This window comes from Alligator mississippiensis, chromosome 5, assembly GCF_030867095.1.
Source record: "Alligator mississippiensis isolate rAllMis1 chromosome 5, rAllMis1, whole genome shotgun sequence".
Classification (NCBI taxonomy): domain Eukaryota; kingdom Metazoa; phylum Chordata; order Crocodylia; family Alligatoridae; genus Alligator; species Alligator mississippiensis.
In genome coordinates, this window is record NC_081828.1 from 126,250,442 (window position 1) to 126,276,920 (window position 26,479).

General features: G+C 38.8%; 1 protein-coding gene across 4 annotated transcripts; it reads right to left on the minus strand.

Annotated features, from left to right (window-relative positions):
- Nucleotides 1-26,103, minus strand: NME8 (NME/NM23 family member 8). 4 transcript variants are annotated; one of them, XM_006267882.4, is made up of 16 exons: nucleotides 25,984-26,103; nucleotides 25,068-25,104; nucleotides 24,925-24,982; nucleotides 22,356-22,462; nucleotides 21,783-21,854; nucleotides 20,352-20,468; nucleotides 18,808-18,874; nucleotides 15,977-16,053; nucleotides 15,398-15,490; nucleotides 12,323-12,483; nucleotides 11,096-11,274; nucleotides 8,730-8,874; nucleotides 8,223-8,330; nucleotides 6,694-6,845; nucleotides 4,650-4,794; nucleotides 3-3,748 (listed from the first exon to the last, which is right to left on the minus strand). In XM_006267882.4, the coding sequence occupies exons 2-16, from the start codon at nucleotides 25,098-25,100 to the stop codon at nucleotides 3,511-3,513; spliced, it is 1,752 nt and encodes a 583-aa protein (XP_006267944.1). In that variant the 5' UTR covers nucleotides 25,101-25,104; nucleotides 25,984-26,103; the 3' UTR covers nucleotides 3-3,510. The 4 variants fall into 4 exon arrangements, with proteins under 4 accessions (XP_059584662.1, XP_019338881.2, XP_006267944.1 ...); XM_059728678.1 differs by lacking the exon at nucleotides 21,783-21,854; XM_059728679.1 differs by lacking the exons at nucleotides 4,650-4,794; nucleotides 6,694-6,845 and having other exon boundaries at nucleotides 1-3,748.
- Nucleotides 26,104-26,479: the final 376 nt, after the last annotated feature.

The window sequence follows — 26,479 nt, forward strand, 5'->3', positions numbered from 1 at the left end:
GTTTGTCTCATACTACAAGCAAAAATTGATATATGTTGCTCATAATTTTCTCATTTGCCATTTCTGGTACAACTTCTAGTTCTTTATAACAAATCTTTGCAACATCTTAATCTATACAGAACTACACAATGTTTAAGTAATCAACTGTCACCAAAATTACATTCTCTTTTATATAGAAGTAAGGTCTTAATTGCTAAAAGAAGACAAGTACAAGAAGATAATTAATCAAGGTAAATAGCTGTAATAAATGGCATGTGTTTTCACAGTTCAGTTTTATATTCATAATATTTGGACAACATACATAAATAAGCTTTATAGACCTAATTATAACATTTCAGCAATAAGAACCTTATAATCTCCTCCACAGGGATGGTAAAACAACTAGCATCTTAATTAAACACACAAAATCTTGTTCAGAAGTGTTAAAGAACACAAGTAGTGCAATTCATCCACAGCTAAAGTTTTAAAATCTCCTATTGGAAAAAAGTAGCCATATTTTTCTTCAGAACAGATTGGGTATATCTGAATTATGAGGCCATGAGTGATGTAATGGCCTTTAAAGTATCAAGGTTAAGCAAATAATAGCATAGTAAATAAAATTACATCACACTTAACCAGGCAGATCTATGAAACAGCTAGAGCTCACTGAAACTTCTGAGACAGGGGCAATAAAATATACTACAGCATTCAAAGCCTTTGTATGAGATATATCAAACAGTCATTATTTTGTTAGCAGCTTTCCAATAGCTAAAGAAGATTCACACATGTGAATACCTATATATCTATTTCACATTGTTAATCATATCTGTATTGTCATAAAATAATCCTTTCCAAAGGTTTAGTGCTATAATAGCAAATTCTGCTTCCACTTAATATTTATTTCAGTGTAACTGAGCAAAAACACAGTGTAATGGGCTTGATCGCCCACATGGAGACAAAGAATGAGTGTGCATGTGTATAGTTGTGTGTGTATTCATGTGCAAACTGTGGCCCCAGCATCCAAAAAGGATTCCTTTCCAGAACAGGGCACACTATTGACAAAGAGGAAATATGATGAATCCATATATTTCCAGCTGGCAATATTGTAGCAGAAAGCCCCCTTTGTACATTCTGCTTCTGAACATTGATATAACAGAAGCCCCTTCTTGCCTGCACCCCCTCTACCCCCATTTTTTGCATTTCTTTTTCCTTCTAAGTATTGGCAGAGACCTAGAACACTCATTCCCTGGGTGTGGCAAGGCTCAGAGCAAGCCAGGAAGCTTGAAGTGGCTTTCTGTAGGAGAAACCTATAAACTACATCTACCCCATTTAAGCTCAGTGTCACTAAAGAAAACAAAAGAACTAAAATATCTACTTCAACGACTGTAAATATATCTTGGTACTAACCTAACTCATTTACAGTCCCCAGTAACCTTTTATCCTCGCTACCCAACATTGCATTTTTATACATTTCTCATGGTGCATTTTTATATTTTATCGGTCTCATCTTTACCATGGCATTTTGTATTTGATATTTATACTTTCAAAACCTTAAGGAATGTACTCCCTGTAGAATGAAGTTATACCCTGGACCACTGTTAAAAACTGCATTGAAATTGTAATGTGATAAAATCTGCTATATTGTGCAGTCCCTTGAATGAATGAGTGACTAACAGGTGTCATGTACTACTCAAAACCCATGCGGGACCACGACCTCCGGATTGGACAGCCAAGATGATGCTGAAGTATCACACAAGTCTGCCAGAAAGGGATAAAAGGCAGTGAAGCGTGACCCTCAGTGGTGCTCTCTCATCCAGCACCTGACTTACCGAGACAGAAGGACAAGCAGGCGAACCCCTTCCGGAGAAGACATTGTCTTGAAGGAAGCTGACCATCAATGGCAGACTCTAGGGCCTCAAATAGATAGATATACTGACACCAGTGCTCTCACAATCACCACAGCAGCTACTATACACTATACTACATAGGTTTAAATAAGTGAGTGCACGTGTGTGTGCACTAAGGTGACCAGTACCACCCATAAATCAAAGTTTGCATTTATGATTTTATTGCTAACTTCACATCCTATCCAATAAACCAGAATTTATCATGATCCCGTGAGTTGGTTCTTTGTAGCCAACAATATCGTGCTCCTTTCTTGAACACTGACTTCCACTGCAACATGCTTTGGATCCACTAGCTTTGTGATGCCCAAATAATGTATGTTTTAAAGGCTACTGCATGAACTTTGAGCTTCAAATTCCTTGTTCTCCAGAATCATAGTAATTGACAGACAAGCATATTGAGGTCAGAGGTCAGTGTTAAGATTTTGTGGTACAGTATAGAAGTCATGAGAAATTTGTATTATGCATTTTAATTACCGTGTTGGAGGAATGTTAATAGACGGACAGAGTCTAGTCTGTGAAAGAAGAAGCATGACATATTGAGATGAAAGAATATTTAGCATAATTGAACACACTATTCCCTTGTATTTCAGTTTGTGAGAACAGGTATTCTCCCCAACCATCTGTGCCTGCTTTTTAATTATATATATGATTTTTAAATTATATTTATTTCTCAAGGAATATATGTAGATGAACAGAAATGTAATTCCTAGGGCTCAGGACACAGAGTCATGAGCTCAAGACATAAAACTGGAATTTTTTTTTAATGAAAATTTTGATTCCTTTCCCATGTATTTTAAGAGAAATATCAACACTCATTCACAATCCAGTTTACAGGCATATTTTCCAGCACACGGATAGGGCCACAACTTGATGTTGATTTACACAACTATAAGAATTTAGAAACCCCCCCAGAAAGTTGTGTAAACTTGCTGCATTCCAGTCTGACCAACTCTGGGAAAATTTAAATGAGAAACCAAAATCAGCTTCTTGCCATTCGCTTACCTTGTACAGGTATAGCAAAGACTTTAGTCATTTTATATATTATCTGCCCTTTACTACCTAAATTCCTAAAAACATCATCTCATGAAGGTACTAATTCTATTTTACCCAGTATCCCTATTAAATGAACTGAGTGAAAACATTAACCACTAAACTTAATATTTTCATGCCTATACTCATAAATAGATGAGATGAGGTTCACAAAAAGGGAACTTGCAACAGGCAGCACTAAAATTATTCCTGTCATTTCTCAAGCTCAAATGATAGTTCACACTATACCTGCTCTATCAATAGATACAAAATATGCATTCAGTGAAAGAGGAAATCACCTCTGACAAAGATTACATTGCAAATTTCTGTCCTTATGTATACATTTTAGAAAGCTGCAAGCCTATTAATTAAAGGGCTATAATGAAGATTATTTCTCAAACATAACCATTACAATCGTTACCAATATTAATATTCTAATAAATATTTTATTTGTGCCCTCTAATGTTACTACTTGGTAACAAAATATTTTAATAAGGAGAAATAATTTTATTAGTGCCTTTTATATAGCATAAACACAGATATATAGCTGGAAATAACTGTCTTATGGTATAAATTTTAACTGTTAAACTGTATCTTATTTGTGACTTAGGCTTTCCAAATTAATTTCTCCAAATACATATTCAATGCTCTTCAATGCATGTTCCTTATTGGATGATCCATGAACTGCATTATGCAAAATATCTTGTGCAAACTGTGCTCGAATTGAATTGGGAGAACACATTTTTGCCGCTTCTGGATCAGCTGGACCCATTAATTGCCTCCACTCCTCCACAGCATTTTCCTTAGATAGGATCATTACCATTGATGGACCTCTGTAAAAAATTAAGATATTTAAAGATCATGAGCAAATTTAGACTTTTGGAACTACAAAGCAGACTATAATACTGATTTCGGTGCTGAACAGTGGGCTGAATTTAACTCCTGGGAAAACAGTTTCTTTTTTATGTCAGGAATCATTTGTTTGACCTTGGAGGTGGGTGAAAATGAGCTGTGTGGGTTTGGGGATGGACGTTATCAAAAGACTCCAACATACACACAGCATAACAAGATAGTCACATTTCCGTGCGTGTCCCTGTATGACCTTTTAGGGACAGAAATTACACATACACCAGTATAAGTGATCTGAATACAATTCAAATCCGTAACACAACAGAAGTTCAGTGAATATAAATTGCTTTCAAAATGGCTGAAACTGGTTTAGATAAGCTTGGATGGATGCAGTATCAGATTTAAATGATTTAGATTAAATCAGTTTATTGAACTTCTATTCCAGCTATTCTAAGCCCATAACTTCAGTTTCATCATTAGTTACCATAATATGTGCTATGATAAATCATTTGGTCTAAGGTCCATAAAGAAAAAGACATAGTGGCAGTTAGGAGTCTCTCTTTTTGAAGAACAAATTAAAAAAAAAAGTAGTTACAACACAGTTTAACAGAACTCATAGGTTGTCAGCCAGAGATTTTTGCAGGTGTAAATTCAGTTCAGAAAAAGAACACTCTTCCAAAAAGGTAAGAAATAGTGAGCTTGTAACTATTGACATTTGAACTACATTTCCCAGAGAAAATGACAAAAGTAGTCTGGACTTCTGAGGGCCTCCCTACATTTTGCTATACTTTGCTTCCTAAAAGTAGTAAAAACTTTTTTTGCTTTATAAATTCAAAAATTGTACTGCTACATTGTGTAGCATGATATTGTCAATTAGACACTTACTCAGACATACAATTCACTAACTGATCAAAAAAAGGTTTCCCTTCATGATTTTTATAAAACTGTTCTGCCATTTCATGAGTAAAACATGTTTCCTTCATCTTCGATACAATAAATCCAGCATTTGTAACTTCTCGAATTATGTCATCTAGGAAGAAAACAATCTTTTTATTATTTGAAATAGTTATTCTTTAAAGTATATATAGAAATTATAACCTGGAAAAATCTTAATCATAAGCAATATGGTGAATAATAAATAAATAAATTAAATTAATTAATTAATTAATTAATTAATTAAATTAATAATAAATTATTTTAATTTAAATGTCATAATCCATTTCCATAGAAGTGACAAAAGAGTCTAAATTACTTTTATCAAGAACATGAAAATACATATTGTTATTTCTGATTGGATACTTAGAATGTGACATTGCACACATCAGTTGACCTGGTAAGATATTTATGGACTATTCCAAACAAGGAAGAGAGAGAGTCAAAGACAATGGGGTAATTTAAAATCAAATAACCATGGCAGCTATTATTGTAAAGCAGTCATAAAACCCATTAGGAGCCCAGGCAACTAAATTACACTTATGTTTCTGGAAAAGGCCTTTGTTAATAGGCAGAAATCCCCACTCTAACACAAGAAGTACTAAATTTAGTTCAAAACCAGTGGTGATGATGGTGGCCCTCCTCTACGACTGCAACTTGGAGAAGAGTTTCATTTCTATTGCCAGGTGTATTTAAGTTTTTTTAACCAACACCTGTCCAGTGGCAAAAGCACCGAGTCTTAGCAGCAGGGATGAAAATTTAGGATTATCCTCCTCCCAGGGAGTGCCGTAACCACTAGCCTACAGGGACAGACTCTCTTGCTTTTTCTCCTTTAGTCCTCGGGACTCTTATACATTTGATTTCCTAGTGGCCCAGTTTCCACAGGAGAGGTGGGCAATGTCCTCACAGCTTGTTGAATAGCTAGGGCTAGGAAATGGGAGGTGGGTTTAAAATCAGAGGTATCAAACTCATCTGGCCCCTCGTAGTGGATGAAGGGTGCAGGGCCAACCTGTGGGCCAAACCGAGTACACAGGGATCCAGTGCACAGGGCCAATTTGGTGCAGGCAGTACATGACCCAGACCACCCCACGACTGCCACGAAGTCCATGCCTCAGGCCTGTACGCTGCATGCAGTGCAACACGATAATGTGGCACAGACTATGTGCATGTGGTTGCAATTAGCATGTGCACTACACGCAGCACATAAGGCTGGCAGGACTCTGGGCCAGTCCAGTCCTGCACTGCAGGCTGAATCATAGAGCTCCACAGGTCAAATCTGGCCTACAAACTGTATCTTTGACACCCCTGATTTAATCATGATGAATGGGACCTAGAATCCAGGTGACCCACTTCTGAGTACTCTAGCCATTAAGCTTTTGGGCAAAAGTTGGGCTTCTCCAAAAGCTTCTCTTCAGAAATCCATTACATGGATATCTCAGAAGTGGCACTAGATGTAAATGGCAAGTTAGCAGAGATGCTTAATGGAAACTGTTATCCAGGTGCCTAATAAGTTGGGCAGTAAAAACAAACTTCCTATTGGCTCTCTATAGGCACAGGATCTCTGAATCATTCTTTGGAGATGCCAAATCTCCTCATTGCCTATGAAAGTTATTTAGGCACCTTTAAAGCCTTGCATTTAACTGTAGGGGGATCCTTGATGCTTAACTGAGTCATTTTGAATTGCCCTCCCGGGGCAGATGCTCAAAAATTAGATAAGGCAATACCCAACTTGAGGCACAAAGACATTTTGATCCTGGTCTAGCTCCCCACCAGCTCCATGAAGTGAGAAGGAACCACAGAATATTCTGCTAATAAAATAGCCATTATAAACCCGCTTCAGGATTTACTAAGCCCTGCAGAATGGGACTAAGCACAGTGAAAGTATTTAGGAAATAAAAACGAATGCATTTGATACAGTTTATTCCAAATTATACATTGATAATATTTTTCAGGAATGAAAAGCGCAAGCATGTTCTACATGTTTTGGAAAGTTTACCTTTATGTTCCTTAAGAGCAGAGGGTTTTATTACTGCCAAAGTGTGTTCCATAGGGAAGAAGAAATCTAATTCCTTCTGAGCCTGATCAGGTGAAGAGCTGCCATGCAGCTGATTGAGAGGTACATTGTCTATTGCATACTCTGCACGTAAACTAGCAATTAAGACAGCAAAGAAATTCAATGATGTAGCAGTCTGAAAATGTACATTGGATTAATTCTAACCCTGGGAATCACCCAAACTTATATTATTTTTTGAGGTGGACAATGAAGATGGAATGGGTACTCACAAAACCTTTGAGATTAATCTATACATTTTAAATTAATATTTTGGCTTTCAACAGATTTAGGAGGAACTTTTGAAAGTTCTACCTTAAGTTTTCTGCTATTATTAGAAAGTAGTCAACTTCTCACTGTGGAATATTTTTGATCCTGTTTAACTAAGTCATTGGACTTTAAAGATTTACTGCAGTTTTATCTAATTTCAACTATAAATCCTTACTGAAATCATTAAACTGTTCACTAACTCCCATAAGGTGAAAAGCTAATAAGGTTTTACCTAACGATGAACAATGATAGTGTAATAGATGTCAAATATTGATACTACTACAACTATTCAACATTATAAAACTTATCCTAAATAGGTAAAGTCAGCATATTTATTTGTTTACAAAAATAGAAATTTGTTCATAAATAATCACTGTACTGACACAAAAGTTACCCAAATATTATTAGAACACTGGAATCTATTCTACAAAGAGAATAAATGAAACTATTTTAAACACATATATCATCTGAGTAAGAGTACTAAAGTAATATCAAATAATTCACTCTCACAGAAAATCATCATCAGCTAATTCTGCAAATTATAGAAATTAATCAGGTCTATCATCTTGCTTCCCTGCTCATGGTCAAACCAAACATCAGATTTGGGGCCAGAAATGAATTTCTCCCCTAGGTCAGACTGGTAAGGACTGCAAAGTTTTTGCCTTCCTCTTCAAGGTAGAATGTGTTTTTTTCCTGTAATTCTCTAAGTTAACCAATTACTTCTCCACTGTTTGGCTGTGCCCTGTCTCTGCTTTTACCTGAGGCTGGTAGGATGTTCTTAGAGCTTTGAGTTTTGTGCCTTTTAGCTGTGATGCTTGAAGTTTGAAAGGGCAATTTTTAGTAATGTTTGAACAATGTCTGCCTGCAAACGCAGATGACTGGATTCAGTGACCCAGGAAATGCCATCTATCCGTTCCTATGGTACAAACAATCCCTTTCTTTTCTTCAAAACACCCCAAAGTACAAATTTTACACTAAACTTTCAGCAATATTTATTAGCCAGGTTTTAAAAAAATCTAGTTGTTCCTGTATACATTATAATCTATAATCCAAGAAAATTGTAACGATTTGTAGAAAGAACTGACTTTAGATGGCACTATAGTTACACTATTTACTATGTAGTATTCATTTAGATGGATTTTACATGCATAATGTTTTGCATATTTTGTATATTATGAATAATGTATAGCTATTACAAATATTACCTGGTTGGACACTTCTCCTTAGCTTCTTCAAGAGTCTTTGGGCCGAGCAGATCTCTCCAGCGTTGTACAGCATTTTCTCGTACTAATGCAAGAGCAAGAGTTGGACCACTGTGAAGTAAGAAGATTAATGTTACAAAGCCTCTTAAAAACCTTAAATTATGATTTATGAAAGGATTCAAATTTGTGAGGGGAAAAAGGACTTTGATATCAGAGATTTTGAATCCAATTGTCACTTGAACAGGTGAAGTTCTAGTGAAACATTACATTTTTTTTGTCAGCAAGTGAAGGTAATTTAAATGGAAAAAAAATACTGAATATTTAAGGTAAGGTAAGCTGTAGATTTACTGACATGAAATGACAGCCTCACTGAAGTCAATGGGAATTCTGACAGTGGCTTCCTTATACTTCATTTAGATATGTAGGGTATCTATCTAATCAATCTGTATAATCTTTCTCTTTATCTAATGTACCTGTGAATGTTCAAATTTGTTGCTTTTCAAAGAATACCTGGTCATTTGTTCTAGAAGTATTGGGAAATAATCTTCGTTTTCATGCTCTTTGTAAAACTCTCGTGCTTGTTCTTCTGTTAAAACTACTTCTCTCTGCATTACAATTGTAAAGCCATCATCCTTAATCCTTTGCAGAACAGTACCTAGTTATTAAAAAAGGAAGTATTTCTATCCTGAGATTTTTTTTTTTTCATTTTATACATATGGGGAAAAAATCTAACAGGGCTTTTCCAGTCATATTGGTAACAATTTTTCCCTTCAAAATAATTAGCTTAACAGTGGACTATCAAGAACTATAATTTGTAGCAACATTTTTATGATCCTAATAACTGTTGCTTGAACACCTGAAGACATGAGGCATCCTTATTATAGGTAATCCTTCTAAAAAGAAGCAATGCCAGAAATCTCAGAAGTGTATAGATTTAACCTTCTTTAAATCAGACTTTAAATGAGGGTCTGATGATACCACCACCCATAACATCTAGAAAAATTACATTGCTTATGTGTAGGTAATTTGGTAATCAGCCTTGCTTAAAAAACTTCCCATATGCAAACCGTCCTAAGAAGAAAGGCTGGCAGACACAAGGGAGACCATCCTGAGGATATCTAGGTCATGATTTTGGTACCTAATTTAATATACCCTAGTGGGAAAATACTAATCTTAACTTTATTTACTTATTGTAAAGGATAACATGAAAAACATAGGACTTCTTAATTACAGCAGCTTTTCATTTTAATGTTATTGTTATTTTTCATGAAACCTGAAACTGCTTTTCTTACAGCCAGTGTGGGTTTGGCACACTGTAACTTTAAGTGTGCTTGCTAACTGTGTCCAGAAACAGAATTACTGCTACAGTATCCAAGTTATTCTTAACAGAGAAACAGGGACTAGGCTTGTTTTTAGCCAAAGGCAAGAAGTTAACTGTGACTCAGACAGAAATGTCTAATATATCTATAAATAAGCTATATTTGTCATTTATTATTACTGTATCAAGTAAAATTATTATTTACTTGGGCAGTTTCAATGAGTTTGCTGGAGGCAACGATATTGCTAAAGTTATAGAACTGGTCTTGAAGACTGGGTACATAAAAGAAGACAGCTCATACTGACCTTACACTGGTTCTCACTTCAATAAAATAATCAGAAAAGAAGTAGGAAAAGGTGGGATATAGATCTGTGGAACTACAGCTGGTGCTGCAGCTACCCTGTGCAGTAGGGGGATGGAGGGACTAGTTAGAGGCTGCAAAGGGGACAGGGGGCAGGCAGAGGCTGCAGGGGGCAGGGTGGGCAGAAGCTGGGGGGGGGGGGGGGGGAGCAGAGGCTGCAGGAGGCAGGTGGGAGGGCATAGACTGAGTGAACAAAAGCTGTGGCCGGGGTGGGGGGGAGAAGCTGTGAGGGCAGTAGTGGAGGGGAAATAGGTGGGGGGGAAGCAGGCTGCAGGGGAGACAAGTGGGGAGAGGCAAGTGATGGGGTCAGGCTGCTTCCTTGCCCCCCACCCCCCTGCAGCCTGTCCCATCCCTCTGCTGCTTTCTCTGATATAGCAGCAAGAAGGACAGGGAAAAATTTAAGATGGCTCTGCAATAATGAAATTCTATACATGGAAAATTATAACAAATTTATAAATTGTCAATGTATAGAATCTAACTATTGGAAGGTGATTTTAAATTCAAAGTTGTCTTGTATTCGGAGAAATAATGTTCCAAAAGATTAATGAGCATTACAACAATCAAAAAGGAAGACTGATAATAGGTCTTACCTACGATTTAGTTCTATGACACTAAGTTTCACAATAAGCACTGTTTACATGAATAAAGGTGGTAGAATCAGGTACAGGAAATGTGCAGAACTATTCTTAAATAATATATATCAGGACTAGATTTTAGATCAAGAGAATAATACCATGAAAATGCCTAAAAGGATTTTCAAGCAGCAGACCTGAAAATCTGTGTGTCAGATATTATTCAGACTTGCCAAAAAAAGCTGCCTTGGACCTGGAACACTGAGTGCTCAATCACTGAAGGTTAGAGATACCAGCTAAATTGTTCTAGGAGAAAATAAAACTTATTTAAATAGATTTTAAATGCAATAAACCTATCTTACTGATTTTCTAGAAGGCGCATAACCAGAATTATATCCCCAAGGCAATTTTTGAAGAAATAGTCTAAGAAATAAAATAGTATTCACACAAAAGCCTGTAAAGGTAGAATAGAATAAACACATCATATTTTTCTAATAAGCAGCACTGTCAATACTGAACCTAGAAAATAATACAAAAACATCGGATTAAAAGATATTAGGCTTTTTAAAGTTAAAATCAAATGGCTTTATTACTGCAAATGGAAAATGTATTTATCATCACTTACTTTTATTTTCCTTTAAGAGAGAAGGTCTAATTAAAGCCAATGTTCTTTCAGCATTTTGGCCTGTCTTCTTTTTACCAAAATTTGGGAAAAAGAAGGCAAGTTGCCTACTAGCCTCTTCTATGCTGTCTTGAACATCACATACATTTAACATATTTTCATTTTCCAAGACTTCTCCCAACCTAATAAGAGAAAAATAATAAATCTAAATGACTATATCTACATTTTTTATATGAATGCATCTCTAATTGGCCTGTTGAAAATATAGCTTTTCAACTAGTTTTCAACTTTTTATAGTTTAGTAAAGCTTCCATTTGTCTGCCTTTAAAGATCCCCTTACATGTGTCAGTGAACAAAAAAATGATACTGACAATTTTATGGTTTGTAAAAGCATAATCTCTGAAATCACATCACTATAGAGTTCCTTGTAAAAGGAATGCATTTTAACTGTCACATGTTTATAGTTGAGAATTATCCAGCTATCTATGTGTTCACTATGTAGTTCTTAAAACTAATATAGTATTGGGGTACAAGAAATGAATCCAGGGAAGGGTACTACATTTGTAAATGAAAAGACAAATGATAACTGGTGTTTTTTGAAATAATATTTAAATTAATACTGTGTTCAATAAGTCTCTTTGCCTAAATTTGTCTCTTCATTCAAATCTCCAAGATTTTTGGCAAGGCACTCTAGCTGAGTGACACTTTACACACTTCAGAATTCTTTGAGTTCTTCCTTGTGCAGAACAAATATTAGATTTGTATGCTGATTTTCAGATGCTTAAAGAGCTTCAGTTTTCAGATTATCTAGACTTTATTGTATTGTTTAGCAGACTACAATGACTGGTCCAAAGGTGAAACACACATTAGTTAAAATGAATCGTCTTTGTGTCCTGGAATGTATAGGACTGTGCAGGTTACCACACCTCTTAGGTGTATCTGTGCTCCCTCTGTACAGCCAGCCTACTCTGCAGACTAGTTCAGGGAGTGCCCTAGTTATTCTCTTCTCTCAGGAAATGCTGAGGGGAGAGTTCCTGTACCCCTACAAGTGCTGGGACTGCAGCTGTGGTGAACTCCTATGTAACACGTAGGAAGACTTTTATTATCCAATACAGATGAAAACATATGCATATAAAGGAATTTCACAATGTGAATCTCTATAAGAGTCATCATTTAGTAATCACATAACAGAATGAAACACAACAGTGTGATCTGATTTTTTTCAGTTACCTGCTTAGCTTTTGGGACTCAGACTCTTCAAGTAGATTCTCATCTGATTCACTTAGCTCTTTCCAGTTAGGAATATTATCATCAGCTGCTTGCTTTTGACAAACTATCAGAATATGGCATGGTCCACTCATCATGAACTGAACAAAATCTTCAAAATCAGGCTAAAAAAATACAATTTCTTAGCTATGAAGTACAAACAGAACTTTGGCTTCACTATCAGAAATCAAACTATACTAAATAGCTCACTTGTATCTTACAACAGTATTTACATACAAAATCCCATGAAACAGAATAAGGTTGTTTTAGTCCCATTATAGCCACCATCATAAGATCATGACATAATGGAAATTATGGTACAATGCACAACTTTTGTGCCACGTGTTTTTCCAACCCATTAACTGAGTACAGAAAATATTTTGGACAGCAGTTGCGACTAAATGTGATGTGTGTAGTTAAATGGACAACAGTACATGATATAATGTAAAAAAAATATATTGCCTTTTCATTCCGCATTTAGAAAACTTCAAAAATAGTATGCATAGGCTACAGCACCAAAGTGTTCTTGGGTTATTCAGAACTTTCTCAAGCATTTCTTTTCTATTCTTTTTTCCTCCTTCATGGTCTTCATTCCAATGGAAGTTGTTTAGGAAAAGCTACCTCCCTATGTCTATCCATAAGTTGGACCCATTTTTGTGTATAGGTAATGGAATTCATTTTATGATTCTAAGTTACTTATTTACTTCCCTATTGACAATCTTTGTTCAAAGCCTCTCTCTTTGCTTTAACAAGCATGGATTTTTTCCCTGCCAACAACTCCCACCTGGGATCAAACAATATTTTTTCCATTTATTTCTGATTGGATAATATGCAAGAAATATTTAGTTGAATTGTGATGGTTTTCAATGTAGTTTCTCCCTATTATTCTATTTTATCTCTAGACTTCCCTGTATCTGTTTGATTTTTTGAAAGTATAGTAAAGGTTTGCAAGTCTACAAATAATTTTCTCTCAAAATAAATTATTTAGAATACAGAGGTTTGCACTGTATATACATAAAAAGAATTAGAAGTGAACAGAATGGTACAATACATACTGAGACCATAATGATGCTGTTGAATATTGATTCAATGTTTACTCAGTGATTTCAAAAGTAAAACTTGATTGAAAAGTCTGTTTTATCTAACTACGAGGCTTACAAATATAATAGTGCATTTGACAGTCCAGCCAGGTTCTTTGTGTCTCGTTATTCTTTGTGATTACACAGATTCTAGAGATCAGTTTCTGTATTTAGTTATACCAAGGCAATTCTATTATCTTCAGCTTCTGTCTTTGGTTACACTTATATATCCTAACAACATTAAACAGGATTGCAGAGTAGTAAATGAAGCCCAGAACCATGACTTTAAAACACAGATTTCTAATCTAAAAGAGTATAAATGCCATTTTTACCCAATCATTTTTCAAGATAGCTGTATTGACATGATAAGAATGAAGTAGCAAAAACTATCTCATTTGCTGGTTCTTCTTTGCCTGAGGCAGGTTATCTCTGCTTCTTCTCCCTTTTCAGGTCTGACATTGGCTGTAGTGGGGTGGGAATTGCTCAGTCCAGAGACCCTCTTTTACTAGGAGAAATCCACTCTGCTCACCACAGTAGAATTGTATGTTAAAGACAGTGAAGAAGAAATAACTGATTTCCCAATTCTTGGACCCTTGTGAATTAATTTTTGGTGTTAGTTTTCTGTTTCAGCATTGGCTATCTGTCAGGGAAAATGCACCCCTAATACTGCAGTTTGTACCAAGTGCTATGTCTCTTAATCTTTTTTTGGTTCTCTTCTCTTCATCTTCAGCTTAGTCATCTCATCCAGACACAAATTCACCTGCTATCAGCATGCAGACAACTTGAAGATCTACTTCCCATTTCCAGACCTGTTCTCTTCTGTTCAATCTAGAATCTTGCCCTTTGTCCCTGACATCTCTTTGTAGATGTCTGAAAAAGGTATCAATTGTACAGGGCTAAAACAAAGTTATAAATCTTTCCTCCCCACACCTACTTGCTTTCTTTTCTCTCTTCTTTTCAGGTCTCTGCGGACAACAGTATCATCTCATTTGTCAGGCTGACAAACCTGGGTGACATCTTTGACTCCAATCTCTCAAGGTTCCTACTTCCAGGTCATGTGCAATTCTTACAGATTTTTTTATTTAGGACACCTTTAAGGTATGACTTTGCCTGCCCATCCTCACAGCAAAGATGTTAACCAGAATCTCATTATTTGATATCTCAATTAATCAAGCATATTTTTTCTCTGATCCTGACAAACGCCATTTGAGAATGCTATTGAGAAGAGCATTTTCCTAGCCTGCTGCTTTGACAATGTCATCTCTCTGCATACCACCATTGGTTCCCCTTCGCTGTAGTATCACACTTAAGTTATCTGCCTTTTCTCCCAAGTCTCTTTGTAACCTAACCCTCCCATCTGTCATTTCTAATTAAGTATTGAAAGAGTCCTTACTCCACTCAGTTTATAATTCCAAGCATATTATATTACTACTCATACATATCACAAAGGCATCCCGTTCTTCAAGTGCTTGTTCAGATTTCTCATTCACCGTAATGTCTATAAATCACAAGATATTTGTTAAACTACTAGGATACCGAGACTATTTCTTACAGTGCTGTTTCACTATTTTTTTGTCATCCCCGTTTTTTTGTATCCCATTATGCCCCTGTTTTATATGTGTACAGTAAACTATTTGGGGCACAGACTAGCATTTTGTTCCGTGTTTGAACAATGCCTAGCACAATGAGGTATTGGTCTATGACTAGGGGACTTACATACTATGGTAATATAAATAATAAACAATGACAGTACTGCTACTTAAATTAGAATGCCATCAACCAGAGACACGGTGCAGGAGTTGTTTTGAAGAACTAGTGAGAGGTGAGATGATCTCTTTATTTTCTCTCTCTGTAATGAATAATCTTTTTCCACTGGAAGTAATCATATTGCATTAACATTTTACATGCCATATGGACATTACTATAAATACAGCTGCCTGTATTTGTGTAACCTTTTTACCTGTTCTGTCTTATGACTGTAGAACTCTCTAATTTGCTCCTCAGTTAGAATCTTCTCTTCTGCTGCTGCAATACCAAAGCCTGCTTCTATAATCTGTAATTACAGATCAGACATCCGGTTTGGTAAAATTTGAGGAAAACATGTTAAAATTAGTACTATTACTTTGCTATAAATTCTTACCATAAATCTAAAAAATGACTAGTTTTGGAAGCAAGATGAAATATCACAAATGTATCTTCTTCATTAACCACAGCACTTGCCTAGGTTCCAGTGTACGGCTCTTGCTAAAATAAGTGAATGTCTTATAAAATGTAATGTTATTCAATATGTACATTTATTAAAAGTCTACTAGTAAATAATGCAATTTGTACTAATTCTACTAGCCCAAGACTGGTGGTGACAGATACACAACCATTCCTAACGAATATGAAAATATTACTTAACTACCTGTAGACACTTATGCACTTTTACAACATCTGTATGTTAATAGGATAGACTGCTCAATTAGTATCCATGTAGTCTCCCATCACACTACCTTGGAACTTAAATGAAACAAGCATCATATTTCATTTTGTTTACCTTTTGTTTAACTTCTTCCACTCTTCCATCAGTAACAGCATCAGGTTTTATAATTGCAACAGTGTATGTGACTCCTTCTACAGGAAAAAGTAAACTTTGTATGTATATTTATTAATATATTTGCCAAATTACATACAAAAGCTAAATTACTTTCTGTATATACACCTGGATTTCTCCAACTTCTTCATTTTAATGAATCCATCGGTGTTTTGGGATCATACTCTCTGTAATATGAAGTCCTGAAGTATCAGTTTAAACATGTATTATAAAACATTGAGATTGAATACCTTTTCCCAACTGCTCAGAAAAGCTATTCCAAAATATCTCACAATAATATGGATACTTGACCATGTCTACATCAGAGGTTCCTAACCACTGGGCCACAGCCTGGTACCAGGCCGTGAAGGGTTGGCTGCTGAGCCGTGGCACTAGCCCCGCTCCTGTAGACCTCCTCAGTGAGGGAGGGAGTGGGGCTGCTGGGGCAAGGGCAAGTGCAAGATGCAGCCACAACTCGTCTGGGAGGCATGGGCAGCTCCTGCAGCTGTGCGCATTGTGCCCAGGAGGGCATGGTGGGGGTGGGGGGACGTGTGCCCCCGGATCCGCGGGAGGTGAGGCGGGCTGGGGCCGGAGCAAGCAACTTGGCAGCACCACCTCCCCACACCATGCAGGGACTCAGCAGCAAGTCCCTGCAGGATTGCTCAGGGCAGCCAAAGAGCTGCTCTGAATGGTGGTAGGGAAGAGGAATCCAGTGCCGGGACTGCCTGGGGGACACAGCTGCCCCGGTTGGGGTGAAAGCCAAGGCTGCAGCTGCTGAGGGGGAAGGAACCACTGCAAGGAGCCTGGGAATTTTGGGGAGCCACCCCCCGTGTAGCTCAGTCTGGTACTCCGCCCCAGCAGGGCAGTCCCTGCCGCTGCCCCAGCCTCACTCCCTCCCCCACCACTAAGGCCTCAATCTACCACCCCATGCCCCTTCCCCCACAACTGACTTTCCAGGCAGACCCAGCTGCTCTTGCAACTCCCCCCCGCGCAAATAAATAAATAGAGATATATATATATAGAGAGAGGGAGATATCTGTATAAATATATATCTATATATGCAAATTTAAATACGTAAAGCCAATATGTAAATTAGATCATTTGCAGCAAAATTATTTCAGTGAGTTTCCCAGTCCACAGCATAAAAAGGCTGCAAACTCCTGGTCTGCATGGCTCCAAACCCATGCTAGCTCTGAACAAATCTACTAGGATAATTACTTAGTTGATTCAGATCACTGTCTTGATTTGATTCGGCAAATCAGCAATTCAGCCATAGACACAGCTTTAAATGTTTTTTCTACATCCCTTGAGTTACCAGGTGTGGCTTGTGAATGCTGAGATGGTGGGGCAGATGGAGCATCCCACAGGAGCACGGGGCAGGGCCCCTCCATGTGCTCGGCGGCAGCTTCTGGGTCCGCTGCTGAGCGCACAGGGGACACCCACTGCACTCTCCTGGCTCGGTGATTGGCCAAGGGGGCACCGTGGGTGCCCCCCCCAGACCGAGGCGGCACCAGTCGCCGAGCTGGGTGGCAGGCCCCCTGCGCTCTCCACAGCAGACCTGGAAGTGGACCAAGAAGTGCTTCTGGTCCACTCCTGGATCCACCACTGAGAGCGCTAGGGACCTCCCCGCACTCCTATGGATGCTCCATCCACCCCATCACTTCAGCATTTGCGAGCCAGGTGGTACCTTGAGGTATGTAGAAAAACCATTTAAAGTTGTGTCTATGTCCGAATCGCTGCCGAATCTCCACCAAATTGAATCAGCAACTGAAGCTTCGCACAGCCCTAATAATTACCCTGGCCAATGTACTCTGCTTACACAGCTTTATTACTACTACTACCTGAGACTACCTCATCTGGAGCTAGCTGAAGTATCTCTGCATGATACTGTATTGCGCTATATGAGGAGGACTGTATTATTCTAGAATAAAAGTGACTCTTTCTTGTTTATCGTAATCTACTTTCAAATAGCACTCTTGAGATGCAGGTCAGCATTACTGGGAGCATGTGTTAGCACCAGAGGGCCTGAAATCATACATAAGAAATAATTGCTGGGATAGCACTTATACTTGCTTGTATTCAATATTGACTTGAATACCGCCAATATTCAAAACAAAATTATAAAGGGGTTTTGGTTCTAATCACTAATGGCTCTATCCTGTTACTTGTAATATAAAGGGCTCCGAAAAAGCATGAAAAAAGTCAGATTAGTATGGCTCTAGAGACAAAAATCTTTGACATAAAAGCATCTATTTTCCTTTTGTGGATCCTTACTTTTTTGGAGAATGACAAAGTTTTACCATGCAAGGTGGAGAGGCTGGAAAATGAATGAATAATGTAAAAGAAACTGCAAAAGACAATACTGTCCTAAAACAAGCAACTGCCTCAAGAGACAGTTGTATTAATTTTGAAAAGTCATTCCATCCAGGACGAGCACACACCAACTGCTGAAACTTCCTTAGCCTGACGAAGGGTTTTTGAACCCAAAAGCTTGCTTAATAACTATTCTCCAACCATTTGGGTTGGTCTAATAAAAGATATCAAATTCACCCAAGGAACCTTGTCTGCCTATGTCCTTAGACCAACACGGCTACAACCTAAACCCCTGTATACGAATGTTGTTGCTGTCAGTTACATTTCCTAATCAGCTCCTTCTGTAAAAATTTTCATGCTACCAAATGAATCACAGGAAAGTCAGTAGGAAACATAAAATCCTGCAGCCAAATAACTAATAAGGTATTTCTTGATTTTTCTTCCTTCCATGAACCATTATAGAGTAACTGAAGTATACCTACCGTCAAGCTGGCTTCCTTCAGCAAAAGCATCTGAATTTTTCTCTTCTAAAAATACCAGTTCTTTTACCTAAAAAACCCCACAATTTTCAGGTTGTTGTTATGATAAAATGATACAACTAGTATAGAGACAGCGTGTACAAATGGATAGAAACTGAGAACCAGGAGACTTGGGGTGTTGTTGCTACTTGTCCCCAGAGAATGCCTTTGCATGTGTGCTCTGACACGTGGCAAGTTGCCCCAGGTGGGGTATGGGAGACTGGAACTAGCTCCTGGGCTGGCTCCAGTAGCCTTACCTGGGATCTTGGGGGCTTTCCACAGCTACAGTGGAGGTGATCCAGACGCATGGAGCCAGGCCAGCAACCAAAGTGTAGCTCCGGCCAGCTAGGGTCCTGTTTCAGGTGGTACAAGGTGCTGCTATATGCACTGCCCCACTTTTTTCTGCCGCAGGTTTTTTTGACACCAGGATCTCCCAGCATCAACGCCTGCATGTGCAGCTCCGCAAACCACAAAAACGCACTCATCTGGACACACCCTTGGGTTCCATTCCCTGCTAAGCTAGTGATCTGTTACATGACCTTGACCAAGCAACTCTTCCTTTCCTTCTCTGCTGCCCTCCCCTGATAACCTCCCTACAACTCTAACAGGGCATATTTACATTTCCCACTGAGATGCAATGTACAATACCTAAGTTACTTAGGTTCCATTTTTTTTTTCATGTTCGGGTTTTGAGGAACCTATAATTCAGCTGAGACTTACTAATCTACTCTTAATTATCCAAAGGCCCCTGTAAGATTTAGCTAACTTACCCACACAGTATTGCAACAGTACTGCACAATTTTGATATTTAAAAAAATTACAGACTGAGGTAAGATAAAGTTTAAGCCTCACGGGCCTTAGCACTTTTGAAAAATCAGGACACACTTGAAATGCTTAAACAAATTTTTAGGAGCCTAACTTTACGCTCCTATTTTTGAAAATACTGGTCAAAGCGGCAGATTTCTTTTTAGATGCTAACAGAACATATCTACTGTAGAATCCTATATGGCAGTGCTAAGATTTAGATTTGGCCTGATTTTTCTTATTTGGGCTATTGCCCATTACTATCTGCTTTTCGCATTTCTATGGAGTGGAACAGAACTTTACTTCTGTTTCAAATGGAAGGAGTGAAGTAAGACTTTTCCCCTTTCAGTATATATTTCACTAAGAGTTAAAAAGATAATTGAAAATAATGTCCAGTGCTGAAGGATATAAAAATAAATAAGAGGAGTTTTCATGATATCTGTGTTAATGAACCTCTCTTTCATGTGTATGAACAGAACAACCTGTAAAACTTCCACAAATCAAAATCAAATAAAATGGAATTTTCTAAAAATTTGGATACATGCCATCTTATGAAGACTGTGGCATTTATAAAAGTAAAAACAAATTGTGAGTAAAAGAACAAACAAAGAACACCCCTCCAGGCATAGAACAGCCCCAGCAAATGCAATACAAATACTCACTTATATTCAAACTTTATAAAAAAACAGCCATTTTATGAATACCTCAGGACGTTCTATTTCCCCCGCTACAATTTTTCTCTCTTCTTCCACTAGCTCTATTACTGTCTTACTGAGAAGTGGGGCATTTGCACCTCTTACTATTGCTATAATTTTGCCATCCTGTAAAAAATAAAGAATAAAATAACACTATCAGCTAAGATTAGGTCATTTAGTTTAGCACATTTAAATTGATTTCTTAATTTTTTTTTTTTTTACCAACAATTACCATAATACTATGTTTTAAAACTAAGACTGCTTAGACAGACATTCATTTAAAGGCATGGCTTGGATCTGAGCCCAACAATCATGCCTCCTGCCATACCACAGGACACACGGTTTTGAGGCCAGCAATCAGACTCAAGTTGTGCCCTACTTGCCAGTGCAAAGGGAGTCTGAAATCATGATTCCAGGCTCCTCCTGCCCTAGCAAGTTGAAAGCCAAATGTCTACCAATCAGCTATTGTCAGCTGGAACAGGACTGCACTCAGGTACACTCTGAGTTGGAATCTAATTTACATTGAAGTCTTTTTTCAATATCTTACATATAGCCATGAAGCATGTGGCCAGAACTGTGTAGAGACTATCATGTAAATAATAATCAGTTGTAAATTCACTTTCTTTATTCCCTTTGCTCATTTCTCTCTCATTCTTTTCCACTCTATTTTACACTGTTCCATTTAACTTCTGGTCTCATTTTTAAGACACTCGCTCTTTCCTCTTTTGGGATATGACCTTGTTCCAATTAAAGGTATTTCTTGATTTTCTTGAGCAAAGCCTAATGAAAAATTAGGTATTTTTGGCTTTGACTTTCTTTTGTCCTTGTTCCCAGGTTTTCCCATCCACTGTTTGTTTTTCTTTATTTTCCCATTTGGGTTCTGGGTCCTCCATTCCCACTGCTTTCTTTATTACCCTCCTTGTTCTGCTTCATTCCTCTGCTCATTGCTTTACCACATGTAAGAACAGTATAGTAAAACTAACCAGATTTTGATGAGATCAAAGATGCTTTTATTACATATGGCAGTAATTGTACAGAGTAGTTTCAGTCTATTTAAAAAAACCCTAATTCTGAACCCCTTGCTACTAGCATCTAAATCTCAAAATTTTAAGTCAGCAAGATTCTGTTATATTGTACTGTAGTCAAATTGAGTATTTTCTTATCCTGTTAAAAGAAGTACTGTGAAAATACACCTTTTCTTTTCTGTATGATTCACTATTAAAATGGCTACTTTGTACAAATCTTGATAGGCCTTGCAAGGCAGGAAACATAACCTTCTTTTCCCTGATTAAAAGTGTATTTGGATTGTGAAAAATGGTGGTTCAAAAGACAGAGTAAAGATATGATTTACATTTGTACAACTTTTTATTTTCAATCTACTGAAATAGTAATTCAAAAATAGGCAGTACAAGCTTAAGAACTGGGGCATGCTATACTTACAACACAGAAGAGAAATACAGGTTCACATTTGTCTCTAAAAGGTTGCAGAGTCACAATGTTGTCAGCCTCTGCCTACAGTCGTAACAAATAATAGAAAAATAAGACTGGAAGGGACACCAGGAGGTCATCTAGTCCAATTCCCAGTTCAAGGCCAGATCGTTATTATCTAAAGTAGCTATACAACTTTTAAAAATTATTTAAATCTATTTATTTTTCATCTTTCTATTTTCTGCTCCTTTTAAGATGAATGACGAAAAGTAATATGAAACGACTCTGATGTTTGGATGTGCTGAATATTCTTAATTCTCATGGTCTTCAATGGAAACTTCTGATGCTCAATACCTCTGAAAGGATTATGGATCCTTCCATATTCATTACAAACTCTGACTTGCCTCTGCACAAAGTCTTTAAGGGAGAGATGCAGAAGAAGAGACTAGCAGGACAAATTCATCATAGTGAACATCCTTCACTCCACTGGTATAAAGGTATTATTATTATGAGAGACATCATATAACTAGAAAGATAAAAATACATACTTGATACTAAAGTTCTATATAGATGTTATATCCTTACCACTGCAAATTGCAAAAGTTCATCTTCACCATACTCATTCTTTAGTTTTCTGAATAAATTTACCACAGCTTTGCAAGGTCCACACCAAGCTTGATATACATCTATTACTGAAACCATAAAAATTCAGAATGAATCATACCTGTTTCAGAAACTTTACAAAATAAACCATTTTGTACAAGAAGAGGGCTAGTCCTGAAAAGTTATTAACTTACATTATGAAATCTTTTTTTCTGTGAGAAGCATTCATTTCAATAGATAGAATAGGTTTCAGTCTAGATTATGTTGCAGCAGGTCCTTAATACAGACTGCGTAGTAGAGATGCCTGATCAGGTTTTTGCTAATTAGTGTAGGTACTAGAAGCAGCCTAGCCACAGCAGTGTGGGCTTTTAAAACTTCTAGTTTGCCAAGTAAATTAGACCACACAGAGATCTGGGCTGCCATGATTAGATTGCTTCTGGTACCTGCGTTATCTGTTTAACTCTGGATCAGATACCTCTGTACTATACTAGTCTTCAGTGTAGACATACCCTTAGTTTCATAGTTTCTAGGTTTCATAGTTTCTAAGGTCAGAAGGGACCTGAACAGATCATCATGTCCGACCCCCCTTTATAAAAGTTTATTTTGAGGTGAGGAATCTAGATGCATACATTTCTCCTCTAATTTCCCTCTTAATTGCTTTTCCTTTTCTGCCTCCATAACTGCTGCCTCCTCCCATAGCATCTTTCTGGTTTTCTCCTTCCATAGCCTACCCTCTCCCTTGTGTGCTGTTTACTTGCTTCCTGAAGGTCTCTCTCCCAATCTTACCTGCTACCTCTTAATCTCTCTCCTGTTCCCTGCCTACTGTATTCTACTTTTTCAAAGACTATTCCCAATATATTTGACTGATATTGCTCCTAGCATGCATGAGGAATCAGTAGAAAATTGAAGGGAGCAGGGAAAATACAAAATATAGTATATGCACTCTTTGAGAGCATACACTTTATAATTGCTTTTGTCTTATGTTAGGTACCCCTGTGCAAAAATGGGTACATAAAACCCATCCTGCAGTTTAATTCAATCTCCTGAGTTGAGAGAAAAAATGAACTAACTTGCTGAATCTACCCCTTCCCAGGCACAAAGTCAATGCTTTTTTTGTCTTAGATTTCATGGACAATACAGAAGAATGCTTAAATCTCAGACGCCCGAGAAAAAATAACATCACTACTTTTTAATGAATATTTAGGTAGAGACAATACAGAATTCTCTGTATATGCATATGCCTGGATTGGGTGACCGTAACAACTCCAAAAAAGCCAGTACAAGTGGCAGAGATGAGTGTTGGTTGGGGGCAGGTCATGGCATCTATTCCCTGGGCTACAAGATTCCCCAGCAAATATGCTCTGTGGGTGAAGAACTCTTTTTTCTATTGACACATAACACAATCCCCCTGAGTGAAAAGAAGCTTCTGCCACCTCCCAGTAGTATTTGTAGATATCCCTATACCTTCTGCCAGCTATTGCGATCCCATCAAAGGCAGCTGCTGTCCTCCACCAGATCTTCCAATGACAGGATCATCCCCCCCTAGGCAACACCTAATCTCACATGGATTCATTTGCTAGAATCATCTTGCATGTTACCGCTAACATGGAGAGATAAATCTAGCCCATACCTGTTTTGCTACCAAGTCAAGGGTACAAATATCAAACCCTTCATCTCTATCCAGAATACCCATAGACCCTGAATATTTTATGAAGGTTTCTGGAATTCTCTGCTTTAATGGATAAAACACAGGAAATGTCAAAGGTATGTTTATAGTAAGAAATATCTTGGCAGAAAGGGGGCATGTCTACACCAGATGTTTACTGCGCAGTAGGCTAATTAGCTGCATCGAAAGTGTCGCACATCTATACGTGTATTCCTACTAGGCTGGAGTAAATTAATTAACTCCACAGTATTTACAAGTAGTTTCCCACTGCAGAGCTTTTTACTGTGCAGCAGTGCGCCTATAGATGCTTCCCTGCATGAGTAACTGGTGCCTCCTGGATCTGGAGGGGCACCTGCAGAAGCTGCCAATGGCAGCGGCTCTGTTGGGGGATTGGGGGGGGTGGGCAGCGGCCCTTCCAACAGCATCAGTGTCAGCTGTCGGGGGGACACCAGCCCCGTTAGGGGGGCATGTGCACCCCCTGCCAGTTGATGTTGCCTCGGCTGGCTGGGGCATGAGGGTGCTTCAGTGCAAGAGCTGCCTGAAGACTAGCTCTATGCTAAAGCACCCTCATGTCCCAGCCAGCCTGTCCACAGCACGCTGAGCCAGGGGAGCAACCCCTGGCAGGCTGACCACCCCCACCCGGTCCCACTACCAGCTGGGCAGGGCTGCTTTGATCCGGCTCAACATGCTGTACTCCTGGGCGCACATTTAAAAGGTGCACCCAGGAACAATAAACTTCAGAGCAATAAGCTCCAGAGTTTATTCGTGCACATTCATTGCACTTGTAGATATGTCCAGGGATTGTCACACACATAAAAACAAAGATTGATAAAAAAAGATGCATGCATTTCAGTGTGTAAGATTAATACAAAAAAAAAATAATACCTGTTACACCTTTAGTCAGCAGCATTTCCTCCCATTGACTTTGAGTGGTTAGTACTGCCTGAAATAAAATGAACCCAGATTTTAATGCCTGCAAAAATGTCTACAATTCTACTGAACTCTGGAATTACAAACAAGATTTATACCTGCAGCTGGAGTTCTTTCTTCTTGCTTGCCATTTCCCTATGATTACATGAAAACAGCAAAATATACAGCACTTTGAAAAGATGCAGTTATTGCTCTGTAAAGTTTAGCTGCATATAAATTGTGACACGGAAAACTGATTTACACACAATGCTTTTCCAACAGTGGAGACCTCTACAGGCCAGATCTGCAGCTAATTTAGTCATGCAGTTCCACTGAAGCCCACAGACGGATGCCAATTGACAACAAATTCAGATTTTTTAAAAATTATTCTTATTCTTATTTTAGAGCCAAATTAAGCCAAGGACCAGAATACAGAATGGGAAGGGATCACCTGGGTCATCAAGGCCAGTGACCTACTCACAAAATATTGATGTAAGGCAGAAATCATGCACTCGCCATTTCCCAATGCGCACACACCCTCCCCACACAAACTGCTACACCAAACAGGCACACACAACACACGTGCACAAACACACGTGCATTTGCATGACGCATGCTGAAATGTGGCTATGCAAGTACACGGACCCTTCTGAGCCTCCTCATGTCTGCACACACCCATGGCACTCTGACCCACACCTGTGCACAGGCAGGTAGCTCCTACACTTCACCAACTCCCAATGCACACACTCCCTCCCTACACACGCTGCTACACCAAGCCCCAAAAGTGCACACTTGGGATGTGTGTATTTGTACTCTAACACATCTCCACGCAAGTACACGTGGCCCTCTGAGCCCGTGCACCCCTGCGCACAGCCATGGCCTTCAGACCCACACCTGTGCAGGTGCTCTCATGCACAGCCGTGCGTGCATTATTGCACATGGACGTGCACACACACAGGGTTCAAACGCAAAACTGTGCACGCCCATGACTCTCAGCTCCCACAACTGCAAACTATGTACACACACCCCCCGCACCTGCGCGCAGGGCGCACGCATGCACACAGCTACGGCCCTGCGTGCCGTGGCCCCGCCCCCTCGCCTCTGCAGAGCAGCGACCCGCCCCCTAACGGCTCAAGCAGCAGCCGGCAGCACCAAATTTCCAGGGCGGTTGGCCCTGGCCACGCCCCTCCCATCAAAGCCCCGCCCTCTCCACGCCCCTGGTGGGGCTGGCCTGTTGAGTGCAGTGCGCTTGCGCTCCTTTGTCTTGCTAACTCTCCTGCGCCTGCGTAAACTGGCTCGGACTGGGGACAGGAGTGGGGTGTTCGGTGTTCGGAGCCCGCGCGCTCTGGGCTGCAAGGGGGTGGCAGCCGGGTTGGCGCTTTGCCCTCTGCTGAGGGCTGGCCTGGCTGTGCTCCACAAGCACGGGTGGAAGAAGCTCCCTTCCCGTGTATTCCCCATTCCCCAACCTTGGGGAATGCCTCCTCCCCCTTGTCTGTATCCTGGCTCTCGTGCTTAGCTGAATGCTCTTTCG

Bases quoted from the DNA above. Each gene is read 5' to 3' on its own strand.
- NME8 (XM_006267882.4), bottom strand. From the start codon at position 25,100: ATGGCAAGCAAGAAGAAAGAACTCCAGCTGCAG. The intron at 24,983-25,067 runs GTATAAATCTTG...ATTTTATTTCAG, and splicing joins AGAAAGAACTCCAGCTGCAG to GCAGTACTAACCACTCAAAG. The intron at 3,749-4,649 runs GTAAGTGTCTAA...AATTTTTTACAG, and splicing joins TTAGTGAATTGTATGTCTGA to AGGTCCATCAATGGTAATGA.